General features: G+C 39.1%; 1 protein-coding gene across 1 annotated transcript; it reads right to left on the bottom strand.

Annotated features, from left to right (window-relative positions):
• Positions 1-2,078: 2,078 nt before the first annotated feature.
• LOC140237363 (uncharacterized) lies at positions 2,079-15,429 on the bottom strand. Its single transcript, XM_072317299.1, has 15 exons — positions 15,233-15,429; positions 13,700-13,809; positions 13,060-13,247; positions 12,350-12,635; positions 11,276-11,961; positions 10,416-10,522; positions 10,012-10,113; positions 9,144-9,315; positions 8,302-8,409; positions 6,763-6,912; positions 5,719-5,838; positions 5,111-5,280; positions 3,404-3,491; positions 2,768-2,804; positions 2,079-2,378 (listed from the first exon to the last, which is right to left on the bottom strand). Exons 1-15 carry the CDS (start codon positions 15,337-15,339, stop codon positions 2,215-2,217), a joined length of 2,595 nt encoding a protein of 864 aa, XP_072173400.1. The 5' UTR covers positions 15,340-15,429; the 3' UTR covers positions 2,079-2,214.
• Positions 15,430-15,616: the final 187 nt, after the last annotated feature.

Below are 15,616 nucleotides of genomic sequence, written 5' to 3'. Positions count from 1 at the left end.
CAGAATCCACAGGCTTTACTTTTCTGACCTTCAAGTTGTATTCAATTCATATTTTTCAGAATTGTGAGAAACACTCACCTAAATTAGTTGATATCAATTATCACAAACCTCCTTCAAGATGCTAATGCAGATGAGGGATTTCACATGGGTGTCATATTATCAATATTGCTAAAATACAGGGCACTCCCACACCGTGAATACAGTTATTTGTATGAGATTTCGCTATAAGAAAGTTAAACATTCAGGTCCCATAACTATCTCACTGACATCTGTGGTGAAAAATTCCATTTAGTTATGACAAAATTTTGATACAGACTCCTGTTATAACGAAGTCCTCGGGACCGGCAGTTTTCTTTCGATACATTGAAATTTCATTACAGCCGAACAAATAAACAAATAAATAATATGAAAGAGATAATGTTGGTACCTGAATTTTTATTTGTTGTAACAAGAATTGCGTTATAATCATGTTCGTTATAATGGGAGTGAAAGAAAACTACTGGTCCTGTGGACTCTGTTATAACAGGAATTACCTGTACAAAGGAAGACGCATGTGGTATGGCTGTCACAACATTATGTCCTGCTGTTACTGTAAGGAACGAATTAAAAAAAACCAAGATATTACATTATTGTTTTTACATTTCGATCAAATTTCATTAGAATTACAAGATGAATTTAAGAATTGATGATGTATACAGCAATTTATGCACTAGTATGAATGATTTTACTTAAAATCTTAAAACCTCCGTTTGCACAGAAATGCAGCATTTATCAACAAATGACAAGTGCTAAAATTCAGAAAATGACCTGGGAATCGAATGTACATTGTAATGATAAAATCCTGTATGAAATGTCATAGCACCAAATGTAATTCTGTCCCACACAGAAATTCAAACATTCACAACATGTGATGATGTACCATAAGGAGCTTAGAACATACCTATGTTTCCACAAATTCAGTGGGGAATAAAAACAAGCAAACTGCAAGGGAAATACGGCTTAGTTTCTCTGTGTGGGAATGCTCTGATGTCAACCACCAGATATATTATAAAACCATAAACTTCTGCAAATTTTACGAGGAGCCAATATTTGCAAAAGTAAAATGCAGATGAAAGGGTTTGTCTAGACAATGCATTGAATGCCAGTGGCAATTTGCAAAAGTTTCATACCGCGAAAAAAGCCATCGGCTCCAATTCAAGTAAGTTTCATGCCACAAACATTTCTGGTTTTACAGTATACCAGTATATTCCCCATTACTTACACGCCAGAAATTCAAGGTGGAACAGCTGTCTTCACAGTTTGAATATGGAATCAGAAGTTAAAAGGTCAGGTACGCATTCTTTTGACCATTATTACATTTTTTTTTTTTCAGTACGATTTTGCTCTGCTTTTTTGGAAATAAATAAAAGCAGCATGCGCTCCTAAAGTTAATCAAAACAAATATATCAAAAACGTATATCCGAAATTTATTAAGAAAGAACATATTGGAAGATTCATTTCCATATCAAAAGACAAAAGGCAATTCATACTTTGACAAACAACTGCATCCTCCGATGGTTATTTCTCAGAATTTTTTTTTGATGTTTTGATTCGGTTGAAGTATTTAGATCCATCCATCCTTCATTACAGTCTTGATTATCCAGTGGATAGTGTTAAAAATGGAATTTACTCTAACAATCTCAAACTTAGCCAACACAATAATGCAGATTTTTTGTAAAGAATATTTCTATAAAAAGAGGAAGATAAAATGGTACAACATGGACCTGGCAGCCAAAAGGGGTGTCTTGTGAGGAATTTTTGATGTTGTTGTAATAGAACATTGCATCATTTACCCGAAAAACAAACGGAGGCAACTTCTATTGCAGGCTTTACCTACTGCCACTACACAGTACATCTGATACACATATAAAAACAGCTGTTGGAATTCGACACAAAGGCTCAAGTAGCACTTGACATATGGCTGCTGCTGTCATTTTCAACCAGATGAGACTCCTGATTGTCTGAATTTGCATGCAAACATTGGGGGTCCATCTGATTCCAGAAAGCAGCGGTTTACAGATGCAAGGACAAAGCTCATGGTGTATCCTTCTGGTTGAATATCACAGGTTGATGAGTCGTCCCAGTTGTGTTGTATAGCACCATACACAAGTTCAAAACCATGTCTTGTACAGGGCGGGTAAATGTTTTCTTCAGAAGTTTGGGCCCATATCACGGTCATTGGTTGCGAGAATCGAGTGCATATCTGACATCGTCCTGACTGACGTTGAGGCGTACCCGCTGTCCCAACTCGTTGGTGCTTGCCTCCAGAAGTAGCAGCCTCGTGGAGGCCAGTCGTTTGCACACACCCCAGACATCGGACACGGTTGGTGGCTGCAAGCCTGTATGGTGATGGTAAAGAGAAAATAATAAAAGAGTCACATCTATCCATACTAATATGTTAGGAAGCTTGTTTGATAAAGTATTAATGATTGACCTTAATGATATTCAATAGAGCTTATCATCTTCATATTCATTAACTTTCACATGTTTCTAGATTTATTATTTTTTTTTTCAGCTTTATAAGTTATTTCTTCATGAGTGCAGAATTATAGGTGCATGTTGACTCACCTGTATACAAATTTAAGGTCAGTTTAAACTAATAATGGTAATCTTTCATTCACAACATATACACAGCATTCTCTGCATATATTACACTTGTTCGTGACAATGTTGATACAACAGTGGAAAGATGAAATGATAGTTGATTTCATGCTTCATATAAACTCACCCTCTATTCTGCATAGAGATACATGCTGCTGTAGAATCTGTAGAGAGAAGAAAAAATGGTAGACCATTTTAAGGTGACACAGGTAAGAAATTACCTAATCACCCAATCACTTGTTTTTACTTCCATAACAAGGTCCAACTTGTCCAGTCCAACTATAAGCAATATCATATCTGTTTTCACAAAGCTGCAAAAAATAAAAATTAAAATAAATTCCAAGGTCATGGATATTGTCATGAACAGAATGTAATCACCTATACAAGTGATGCATAAATTGTAACAGTCCTATTTACGATTTTGAATATCATTCTGATCATATAGATTTCTTACTATTGTCAAGGATTTGCCTCGGCAAATGATACGCTGCTCTATGGCACTGAGTCAAAATAAACCACATTATAAAACAGACTGACCAATGAAAGACACTGTTTTGGACTAATGGCAAATAAAATAGTGAATAAAAACATGCTTTCAAGTAGATAAACACTCTTCATCAACCTTAAATAACATGTCCTACCTTAACAAGAGATAAAACAATGTAATAACATACAAACAAACAACACTATGTGCTATCTCAGTAACATGCTGCTATTGGACAATGATCAAATACTTTGTCTCAAAACAAATATGCAAAATCACCTCAGCAAAAGTGGCCTCTTCCAAGCCCGACTGTCTGAATTCTGAGATAACTGCACGCAAGAAGATCTGCTCCTGTTCAGATGCTAGCCTGCGGCATGACAAGAAAATTTTAAGAAAAACACAATTACAGTTGTGAAGATCGTACAGTACAGTATTGTTTTGTTAACCACAAACTCTATTTGGGTGCCACAGCATAGGATCTAGAAATCATATCAATCAAATCATATCATATCATATCATATCATAACAATCAGTCCAATAGATCTATCCATCATAGGTACATCAATCCATTACACAATCATTTCTGACTGGTCAATCTCCAATGGAAATGGATGAATACTGTGAGATGTCCACCCATTGCTATGCAGTCTCATTAGCACAGAACTGAATTAGTTATTCCCTCCGTCGAACCAATACATCATTATACAGTGGCGGTTGTAGGATTTGCAGAGTGAATGAGCAGATTGATCATTGATCTATACTAGGCATCAAAGTGTCTTGTGTTTGCTAGCACAATGTTGGATGTCAAGCCTAAAATGTGTGATCAGTAACCTGTCGTCATGTATTTTGTCTTACATGCAAAAGGGTTTATTTTTAAATGTCAGACAGCCTTTCACAAGGTACGTGTAACTCATTTCATCTATTCCAAAATTTCCATCACACATACCTTAAAACATAATTTGTCGTACACATGACAGATTGCGTATGCAATGCAGAGATATTGCCTACTATGGCAACCATTGTATGACATGGCTTCAAGAAAGGGGAATATTCTGGCTTCATCACGGCATCAACAGATGGCGCTATTTCATAAACAGAACTTGTCAGGTTGCCTATTGCATCATTTGAATTCTAAGGATAAGTGGAAGCACCCCACTGGCTGCCATCAATGCACAAGGTGTGTTGGGTGTAATACTATAAGCCCGATTTGGCCAACAATAGCAGCGTGAGTATACAGTGGAATACTGCAATCTGGGAACTCTTTTGCATGCCAGATTTATTACCTGTCCATAGGTTTGAATTTGAAATTTGTGCACATTTGATTCATTGACACAGAAAGGTTTAACTGGATTTAGCAAGGTTGTACATTTGAGCAAAATATGTGAAGTAGGCAAATCATCATATCCTGGTGAAAGTTTTAATGCAACAATAGTTTATAGTATATATACCAAAGTAGGCTGTATAATAATGATGGCTCGGTCACAGTAAGTTCATATTAATGTATAGTTTGTTTGTTTTTCTTCTTCTTCTTTTTCTTCTTTTTTATTACACAAAATTTGGCAACCTTACATCATCATTCTGGTCTTATCTTCTATCCGTTCTCCGTTTCTTTTTCACAAACACTGATTACTCGGGGCTTACAGCCAAACAAGCTAGCTTTCATGTAGGTCCCATCATACTTCTCTTTGATCAACCCCATTTCGATTTCGATTTTGACCAGTTATCATTACATGTAATTACTGTGTTATCACCATGTATATTGTTTGCTTTCTGCACATTGTTCACAGGTAAAAGAACTTGTCTGGTTTCTGTTGTAATGTTCATAAATGAGAAGTATGAAAATAAAATGAATTGAATTGAATTGAATTGAATCATCTATTGAGTCGAGTGTGCAAACGTAGCACACAGAGTTAACTCTCCCAGAACCACCGACCATAAATCTTGTTACCCATAGGATTGAAGGAGTGAAAGGGGGTCAAACCTCACCTCATGGCCATGATTTTGGGAGAGCAGAACATCTCGGTGACCGCTGCGTTGACCTGGGCCATCCCCACCACCGCCTTCTTTTTGTCCTTCCCAGCAGCGACCTCCGCAATCTCCGTTGCCCGGCGACAGATGTCCAGGGCCCGCCTGGCATCACCGGAGATGGCTGCCACCTGTCAGGAAGATAAAGAAGAGACAACGTGAACATGAAGCTTAGTCATGTGCAAGTCCACTACTTAATCATGGCCATGTAGCAGCTCCTCTGCTTTTAAAATTTACCACATGTTTGTGCTTTATATTCTCTGGGGTGACAAAATTCTCCTATCTCACAATAAAAATTCTGGGGACAGCAACAATGTTTTTTTAATTTTAGCATTTTTTTTTTTTTTTTGACAACTTGCATATGATCCTCATTGGATCTTGCAAACACTGACCTCATAGTCAACCAACACAACTCAAATTCATCATACTGTGAGCTGATACGCTTTGGTGAGTGGCCGGAAGCAAACAATTTTGCTTCCGATGAGTAACAGATTAGAAAATGTCTCTGTGGAATGTGGGTATTATCCAAAAACCCTTTTTCAGAGTCAAGATGGCTTGAATATCCTCACCTTTCTGGCTGCCAGCTGAACAGCATCGGGCTGGAAGGCATCTATTCCTCTCAGACGGCTCTCGACAATCTCCTGCAGCTGTTTGTAGGTGTATGGCTGGAAAGTCATCCTCGTTAGACCCTAGGGAATTACAAGACAGGCCAGCTTTGGGATTAGCAAGTGCCTAGTTTCAAGTTTATTTTTTCCCCTCCATCTTCAACATAATCAATAGCACCATACACACAATATGAATAAAAGGAAAGATATACCAAGATATGGAGTCAAAAAGCAGGGTACTTTGTACTTCTGATCAGAAGTAAAAGAAGTGAAGCATTTGAGTGTTTGAGAGATATTTCTCTTTGAGAGATTTGAGAGATTTGAAAGATATTTCTCTCCTTTTTTTTCTTTTTTCTTTCTTTTTTTTTTTTTTTTGGGGGGGGGGACTCTATATAGTGGTCTAGGGCCAACAGAATGCATATTCATTGGGCATTCAAATATTTAGAAGTATGTGCATGGACAAAATTGTCATCCACAGTTTGAAATTGCTGACTTTAGTTGACTGACTTGGCAGTGAAAAAGCACTTACTTTGTGAATTGAATGTAGATTACACATGTTTAAAATAAGCAAAAGGGTCAACCATGAGTGATCTGAATGTTTCCATGTCGGTAAAGTTAGGAAGCTTCACAGAAATATATCTCAGTATCAGTTCTCATGAAGATGATGTCAACATGGTGCAACTAAAATTTCATTCTTGATTATGAGTGTACTACTACTGTGTTTGAATTCAAATAATTCAATTGCCATCTTTACAGGTACACTTCATGTGTAATTGCCTGAAGATTTTATGGATGTACATATAAGTGGAAACCCCATCTCCCATGACTTTGCCAATGCGACAGCTACCACCTTGAGAGCAGCAACCATGCAGATTGTGAAGGGCCCTAAAACTTAATCCAAAAATGTTTTTATCATCAATTTCTGCTTCCTACCACCTACCAAATTTGAGGTAACCAACCAAACAACAAAATAATAATATGAAGATTGAAACTTGGTAAAGTTCTCACCAGTCTACTTGCGACCCTGTTCATCATGATGCGCTCCGGGAGGTCCATGGTGTTCGCTATGGCGACGACGATGAGCTGGGCGTTGGGCCTTGTTGGCCAATCAAAGATACTGTAGAGAACGCCTTGCTTTCTGGTCCACAGCAGATCAAGCTGGTGATGTGAATACCAAGACAAGGACAAGACTTAGTTATTTCACTTTTCCCACACGTTTAATACTATCATATCTCTGATTACCACTGGACTTAAAATTTGAAGAACTGAAAAAATAAAAGGAAAAAAAAAGGTAGAAAAGCACTCAGAGAGCGGAGACCTCCGGCAAGGCAAAATTCATTTCCACCCATGCACGCATGACATTTCCCAATATTGAAGCTTCCTGCTGCGTGGCGCCTTGCCTGATGGCTGAGCAGAGAGCACGCACTTTAGTGCACGTATGAAAACCTCCAGTAAGTACAGTAAGTGCAACTCCAAAGTTCATTGACCTTATATGCCAAAAGGAAAAAAAAAAAAAAAAAACTTCAAAAATCCATAACAATTCCCGGATCACTTTACCAAAATTATGTCATCTGTTCCTTGTGTCATTATTAACTTTTCCTGCAAGTTTCATACAAATTTGCTCGTAACTTTTTGAGTTATTTTGCAAACAGACAAACCAATGCCGATGATCACTTAACCTCCTCCTTCCTTGGCGGAGGTAATAAAGTAAAACATCATTTCACATTGGGCAAGACATCTGAAAGACATTATAAATTGACAGATCTCTGAATGATCTTTCAGATAACTTTCAATGATCTTGTCAATGTCAGTGTTGCCACTGGTCATTGAGAGGGCCCTGCAATTTGCTGTTCTTACATAACATGCTGCCAGATTCCCATTTTTACATCTGGGTCGAGAAAGACACAGCTTGTGGGCAACATATGCCTATTCCACTAATTATTTCACCACGTGGGAGTTATTATGCAGAATCATGTTATCTTGGAATTGAACCAAGAACCCCTTCCCTTCTAGTGCTGCAACCATGCAAACCACACAGCCAACTTGTTGCTTCATTGCCACTTGGTCTACTATCAGATGGTCTACATCCCTGTTCGTCTATCACCACTACAGCTAAACTCACTTGGTCTACTATCAATTTCATCTAATGCCCAGTTTGGTCTACTTTCCCGTTCATCTATCACCACTACGGCTAAACTCACTTGGTCTACTATCAATTTCATCTAATGCCCAGTTTGGCTACGTATCGTTGCATCTAATGACCAGATGGTCTATATGCAGTTTTGTCTCCTTGGACTTTTCCCCATTTTGTCTAATAAACAGTGGGTATTAGACAAAGTGGGCATAACCCATCTGAAAGTAGACCAACTAGTGATGAGGCTAAGTGGCAATTGGATTAAAGGGTCATTAGACTGGTTGTACATGTAGACAAAACAAGATTGGACCATGTGGGTCGAGACTAAACGGCTATTAGACGAAGAAGGAGTAGACCAAGGGATAGACCACTGACATGTCTCCCAGTGCTCAAGATACAACCCTGTAGCTCACCTCATCTACCACAAGAACGGTAGGCACTTTGCTGGCCTTGTTGGAGCTGAACAGTTTGTCAAGGAGTGTAGCAGCGTGTTCGGGTGTGGCCTTCTTTCCAGTCAGGCTCTGGAAAAGTGAACCAAACAATGTTGGACTTCAGGTAAGATATCATGGCCTAAATTCACAAAGGTGGTTTAAACTTAAACTTAGACCATGGTACAAAATTTGTATAATGGTCTAAAATTAGCGTGAAATAGGTGTATCTTTGACATGCGCGTATCGATGCATGTTTGCTACTGGACATCTGTTGGCGTAGGCAATCTGTCAATCGTATTTACGCAGAAGAAATTTGCATAAACCATGGTTTCAACCATGGTTTCAATTGTATCACCTTCATGAATTCGGACCCATATGTTTATATATATTTCAACAAATACATGTGTCTTTATGTATGGATTTACAAGCACTTACAGTGTAATTGTAAATTCTTACCTACCAAAAATTAATGTCACTTGAGTAAGCAGTGTGCATTATCATCCGATGTAAATGTGTTTCGGATGGTATCTCCTCAAAGGAGTCACAAAAAAATACTGTTGTGACGGATAGGACATTGTTTCTATTTCAAATGTGTACAACTCAGATATAAAACTGTGTACATGTGTATATGCCAATGTTTTGTTTCTTTTCCTCATGGCATTATCCTTGTGATTTCTCTTTCTCAAACTTACACCTGGAAACTAGAATAAAGACAACAGCATCCCATCCACCCCCCCCCCTCCCAAAAAAAAAAAAAAAAAATAGCAATCTGGAAAGAAGTGACTTTACAGGAGAAATAAATGATCATGAAAACATAAACTAACCTTGATGATTTCCACATAAGCCTGGTGAGGGGAGGTCAGTCTCATGCCGTTGATCTCAACACATTTAAACTTGGGCACGTCGTCTGCTTCTACATCCTTCCTCAGCCAGTGTAAGACCTCCATCACGGTAGCAGTCTTCCCTGTGCCTGGCACTCCTGAGATGTACATGCATCTGGTGGTGGTGAAGTTGGTGGTGGTGGAGGAGGAGGAGGAGGAGGAAGAAGAGGAGAAGGAGGAGGAGGAGGAGGAGGAGGAGGTGGAAAAGGAGCAGAACCAAACTCTACATAAACAAGCAAAACAAACAGCTGCTGAAAGATTCCTGTAAACATTGCTAAAGCTGGAATGGAGATTGGTCTAAGAACACAATTCTGTCAATGATTGTTAACCACTATCACAGTAATGTTTCAGGGCCCAAGGGATAATTTGCTGTATATGTAAGTTTGAAGATGACAGCCACTCAAGACATCACTGAATGATTAACGTAACGAACAGCATTCATTATGTCACTAACTAAAAAATCTCTGGCCAACATTTCCTTCCTCAGGACCCTGGATCTCTTGCAAATTCAATGTAAGAACAACTGAAATAGAAGGAGCATGTAGTTTGAATATAAATGATCTTTGCATATCGATTACTGTTTCTGAACAGAAGTAAACCTACACACTAATCATTATCAGCCTCAGAGAATACATTCAATACATCTGAAATGCCAGTCATGGATTAAAGGTTCACTGCAAAAGCCAATCACTTACTGTAATTAGCACTGATGGTTTATGATGTGCTGCTTCTCACACAGTCCCACATATTGACATCCTTGCAGGAAATACAATGTGTACTTGTGAGAGCGCAGGAGCTCAGATCAACTTACCCCCCAGTGCCATCCAGCAATTTGCTCTTCACAAAGGCGTAAATGTCTGCAAACTCTTGATCCCGACACGGCAGACTGTCCGGCACAGCTGAAACATGCAACCTACAGCACAAATATATCAAAATTTGTACCTCTTATTACCACACATACATAGAATATGAGTCAAGTTATTTTGTAACAGTGGATTGTCACAGCATAAAATTTGACTGAACCATTTAATAAAGCATACCTCTGCTCATGAAAAGCATCCACAAAACAAACTACAAATATCCATTGCCACCCAACGGAAGTGAAAGTTTCATTCACGCAAATAATTTGTGGTTTAATGAAACAATCTCTGACAGGTAGGTGATCACTTAAAAAGGAACAAGTACAGCTGACCTAAGACAGGCAGAGGTACCTACCTAACTCGTGCATGTTCCAGAGGTCTTGAGGGAGTCTTGCAAGGCGTGGCTCTGCTGTGAATCCCCGGTGTGGCATCTTTCCTGGAAAACTTCTTCTTCCTACCAACCTGGCACAGTTACAAGGGACGAGCATGACAACAAGTTTACAATCAATTTTCTTCTTTTTTTTCTTTCTTGTTCAAGCTTGCTATCAAATTCACAAACAGGGGTCGCACTTAACTTTTCTTTTAACTAGCCAGGCGGACTACTTAGAATCAATTTTGACACTGAAGCAATATTTTGGCTAGCCAGACGGACTAGTAACTTCAGAATTTTATGATTTTTAGCTAGTCCGACGTGATTTTGGGTGGCCAATGGCCAGCGGACCATCGCCAATTTCGAACCCTGCAAAATAGCACAGAAATAATTCTACGCTACTACCAAACGTTTAAACTTCTCAAAGATTTAGTTTTTAACATTGGACCAATTTCAGTGCATTTCAATTGTTAATTTTCTGCATATATTTCAATGACTCCAGAAAAATATTGGCATGTTCTTACTTTTTTCTTTTCTTTTTTCTTTTTTTTTGAGTTCAGTAGGCATGAAGTGATTTGCATAAATTTGCACACACAAAAAAAAAAAAAAAAAAAAAAAAAAAACTCATGGTGACAGTACTTTGGTAAAGTGGAGAACTGTTGAGATTGAGAGCTCAAAACTGTCCTTCAAGTGGCTTTGTTCTCATTATGCAACTTCAGATAACATAAATTATAGCTTCATAATGTCAAACCAGCATGTACATCTTAAAGATTAGAAAGCATTGCATGAAAATTTCAGAGCTGCTCATGCATTCCAGCAAACACTGGGTCCCTAGCTTTACTAACCTGCGCCTTGGGTGTCGCTTCCTGAGAAGCCGACATCTTTCTCTTCTTCAGTGTGAGTTTGATGTCATAATCATCGTCATCGTCATCATCGTCCTCATCACTGGGGTCTTCATCCTCCTTTGGCTCGAAAGTCAACTTCCTTCTCCTTGGAGTAGACTTATTACTGTCCCTCGGCATTGGCACCGACTTGATGCAACTTTTAGTCTTTCTAGTCGATGCCCCCTTGGACAGTCTACTTCCCCTGCCGCCCACCGTCTGGGGAACTTGGCTGACTCTGGTCTTCTTCTGGACGGGCGTGGAAGGCAAGGTCAGTTTGCTTTTCTTGGACGTGGATTTGCTGCGACCCCTTCCCGATTCGGTACTGCTGTCCCTGCTCGGTGTCTTCAGTTTGGTGAGTCGCCCGCTTGCCCCTCTTCCGCGGGGCTTCTCGTCCCTTTCCTCTAGCATCGCTGCTTTGGATAGGTGGGGCTTGAGAAGAGAGAGGTTCACCCTCGTGTTTGGCATGAGCAGTCTCTTTTGGGCGCTCCCCTCTGCCACCTTCTTGGGAGGCCTCCCCCTTGGCCTTGGGGCAGTGGTTCCCTTTTGAGTCTTGGGCTGTCTCCATGGCGATGCATCATCATCGGAAGAGAACATCTCCCAGATCTCCTCTGGAGAGAAAAACTGGTTTCGTCTCGCAGGAAAGCTCCCTGAGAAAATATTAGAAAATAGATTTTGGATTGTATGGGTATCATTTTTTCTTCATCACACATGCTATATTCTTGCTTCTCCCTTACTCTTAACGAACTATATCTATAAGCATCTTGAATGTATTCTTCCTATGCATATATCTAATTTTATTTGTTTAAAAAAAATAAAACTTGTGGATGGTTTCAAAACAAATCACAATCAGTGTGGTCAGCAAAATTATTGCATCATGAATGAACCCTCAAACATCAGTAATGATAGGATCCAATTAGCATTCATATTTGTCAATGTCAAAGCATGGGTGTGTATGCAACGTTATCCTACAAAAGAAAGCAAGTCAACCAATTGAAGAGGGTGTACAGTATCTCCATGATTTCAAAGAGATCTTACCCATGTCCTTGGGGTTAGTGTTCTCCTTTCCACGTTTTTTCTCCCTCTGTGGCTTCACTACCTCTTCCTCTTCCTCCTCCTCCTCTTCCTCATCATCTTCCTCTCCATCTTCTGACTGCTCCTCCTCTTCTTCAACTTCTTCCTCCACCTCAGACTCCGATTCTGATTCTGGTTGTATCAGAGGTGTGACCGTGTTCCCTGCTATGCTGTAGCGCACAAAGAAGACCTCTAGTCCTTGCCTCTCCTTCCTCGTCTGTGAAACGCAATCAACAGCTTCCTCTTCCACCTACAGGACAGGGATAAAGACAGAAAAGACCAAACTCATTTTCAAATCTCATAGAGCCTACACTACAGATGGTTTATGTGGTTCGCAGATATCAAAAGCCTGCATGACTCTCTAAACACAAGGCATGGGTGTTCTCAGTATTGGGGATGTGTTATGTCACATGTGCCGCTCCAACACTTGCCATCTCAGCTTCTGTACACTACAGTAGGAATATTAATCTTGGTGCTCTTGCATATGCTTGACACCAAAATCTGAGGTGATCTCTGAAATACAAAGTAATAATCTCTCAAATCTGAAATTCAAGAACCATTGGAGCTGATTACATTCCATCTCCCCTTTTGGGAATGATAAATGATAACTTGGCTTGCAATAGCTTCGAAGAATGATGCTGTTTGTCACTGCAATTTTGTTTATTTTTGCCTACCAAACATTTTCCAGTGATGGTCTCGGCATCTATCTCCACTGAGGTGAGGCCTCCTTTGGACACCCGGTACTCAAAGATCTCCTGCGGATGGATGCTGGGCAGCTTCTTGGCTATGTTGGCTGGGAGCTCAGATGGACGCATGTACCACTGCACCCTGGCTCTTCGGGGGTCATCTGTATGCTCCTGCCCTGGAAATCATAAAAAAAAAAAAATAAGAAAGGGAAACAAGAAGAGAGATTAAAAAAGGGTGTAGCAAACTGTTGGTGAGTATCCAGGACTAATTCAAAGATCTGTCCTTCCACACCTACTAAAATATTGTGTTTGTGAGTCTCATTATACAGTGACTGCACATTTTAATATGCCTTTAATGTCTAACCATAATCTCAAAGATCGAGGAATGAGATGTAAACATCTAAAGAGCATGATTCTGCCTTTATCATGATAAAGTTATCTTTTCAAAGCTTTCTCGGTATCTATTTCATTTATTCATTCCATTACTCATACATTCATTCTTTCATTTTGTAATTATCTATCACCTTTTTTTTTTTCTTGCCAATACTTGAGATAACTATGAGCATTTTCCTTCTTCAGATGTCCAAGGAGCTATCACTACCATCATACCATGATTTTCCATTCTTACCATTGTCAAAGAGGTCCTCCACTCGAGCAATGAACGACTCTTCATCCTCCCCTTCCACAAAGACATGATCACCAACTTTAATTGATCCCGTCTCAGGGAGATGGAAACCTCTGCAAAAGACAAACATGACGACAGAAGGCGATGAATGGTTTAGCAACGGATGGAATATTAACTCTTTGCTTCTCTTGTGTTTTTAACATTTGATAACTTCACAGTCATTCACACTTTGATAAAAAAAAAGAGTATAGATTAACTGTATAAAAGTCTGCCTGTACGCCAAATATTTTGCAAGGCTTTTTATTTTTAGGATTTTCGTGAGTGGGGTTGTATCATACACAAATTTAGAAACATATCAACTCTGATCCCATATGAATGTGATGTGGATGCGTACATTTGTCAGCCTGTTGTACTGTAGTTTCTTCTCCATAATTGTCTGACTTTGTGCGAATTTAACCACTTACGAAATTGTTGGGAAATCCTGGCCATTCACAAAAATACAGACTTACATCAATCTTTCGGTTCATAGAGGAACTAAAAGATCTTTTCTAGTGCTGCCAGCTAAGCCACATCTTTTAAAACTTAGAAAGAAAAGAAAAAAAAAGGCAGTTCTGATCTTTTAGAGGGTCTTAATCATTGTCATAAATGTCAAGGTGATTACTGTAAATACTAACGTACATGTAGTTACAAACTGAATGAAATGATCGAATGAAATGAAATGAAATGAAATGAAGTGAAATAATGAATGAATGAATAAATGAATGGAATGAAATGAAATTTTTGAATGAAATGAAATTTATTTACCAAACATCGTCAACAAGGTCACAACATATGGTTGAATCGAAATATAGTTTGGCAAAGAAGAACTGGCGATAGCATGCACATGGTGCTGGCTAGTCGAGGCCAGTTCTTTCAATGACATTCGATAGATTATAATCATTGATAATATAATAGAATCTATAACCAGTTAGATCTCTAACTCAAAAGCCTAACGTTTATAAGAACTCTTATTATGTAAAGCAATGTCAGAACGAATGCACACATGCATGAGTTTACACTTGTTAACATTGTTACACATGTTTATTCATATACCTATCTAACTGGTTAGATCTAACGGTTAACGACTAACGTTAGGGCCCTATAAATTTATAGATAAAACTGTTCCAGTGTTGTTGGTATTACATCATCTAATGTTTATTGTTATGCTTGTTATGTAAGTCACTGGTTTGGTCTAACGTTAAGTGTTAAAAGTTACATGTAGGCCTATATAGGCCTAGGCCTAATCGAGAGAAATCCAGTTAGATTGCCAGTTTAAAACTGCAACAATTTAAATTTAATACATATGCATAGACCATGGAGCTACTAACAATAGACAGTCTCTGTCATGCATGCATGTCACCAGCATTCCGAACTCACACCTCAACACTTGCCTTGGTGGCCATTTTTAAATGCCCGACACTCCCGGGCCTCGGAAATGAAAGTCGATAAACAAAAAGTTGACCGTGTGTAATGCAGTTTAACGTCAGAGCTACTTACTCGTAGTGTTGATTGCATCGGCGCTTAGTCTTGCCGTCACTTTTCGGTTTCCCAATCCACACAAAGCCTTTCTTCCTCCTCATGCGTTCAGTCCTGTCAGTACTCATATTCGCTCTAGAAATCTTGCATCCGTTTTAAAAGCTTCTAAAAGTTAAGGTTGGGTACTTGGTTCATTTACGTCCGTGCGTGAGAATCCCTGCCAGCTGCTCTCCACATCACATCGATAGCTTCCCGGCAAACCTACCTGTCAACAAAGTCGGTTTTCGCGGGAGGTCAATCACATGACTACATAGACGTGTAACCAGCAGATGCTATATTATTTTGTTCTTTTTTGCAACACCAATTACAGAACCTGTACATTTTATGCAGCACATTTTCTTTTTT

Source organism: Diadema setosum, chromosome 13, assembly GCF_964275005.1.
Source record: "Diadema setosum chromosome 13, eeDiaSeto1, whole genome shotgun sequence".
NCBI lineage: Eukaryota > Metazoa > Echinodermata > Echinoidea > Diadematoida > Diadematidae > Diadema > Diadema setosum.
Note: the sequence above shows the minus strand (reverse complement) of the source record. Positions and strands in the feature narration are given on the sequence as shown.

What these genes read in the sequence shown, in the direction of transcription:
- LOC140237363 (XM_072317299.1), bottom strand. Translation starts at nt 15,339, where the DNA reads ATGAGTACTGACAGGACTGAACGCATGAGGAGGAAGAAAGGCTTTGTG. An exon ending in AAGAGGCCACTTTTGCTGAG is followed by an intron (nt 2,805 to 3,403) that starts GTGATTTTGCAT and finishes TTCTCTCTACAG; the next exon opens with ATTCTACAGCAGCATGTATC. An exon ending in ATCTCTATGCAGAATAGAGG is followed by an intron (nt 2,379 to 2,767) that starts GTGAGTTTATAT and finishes ATCACCATACAG; the next exon opens with GCTTGCAGCCACCAACCGTG.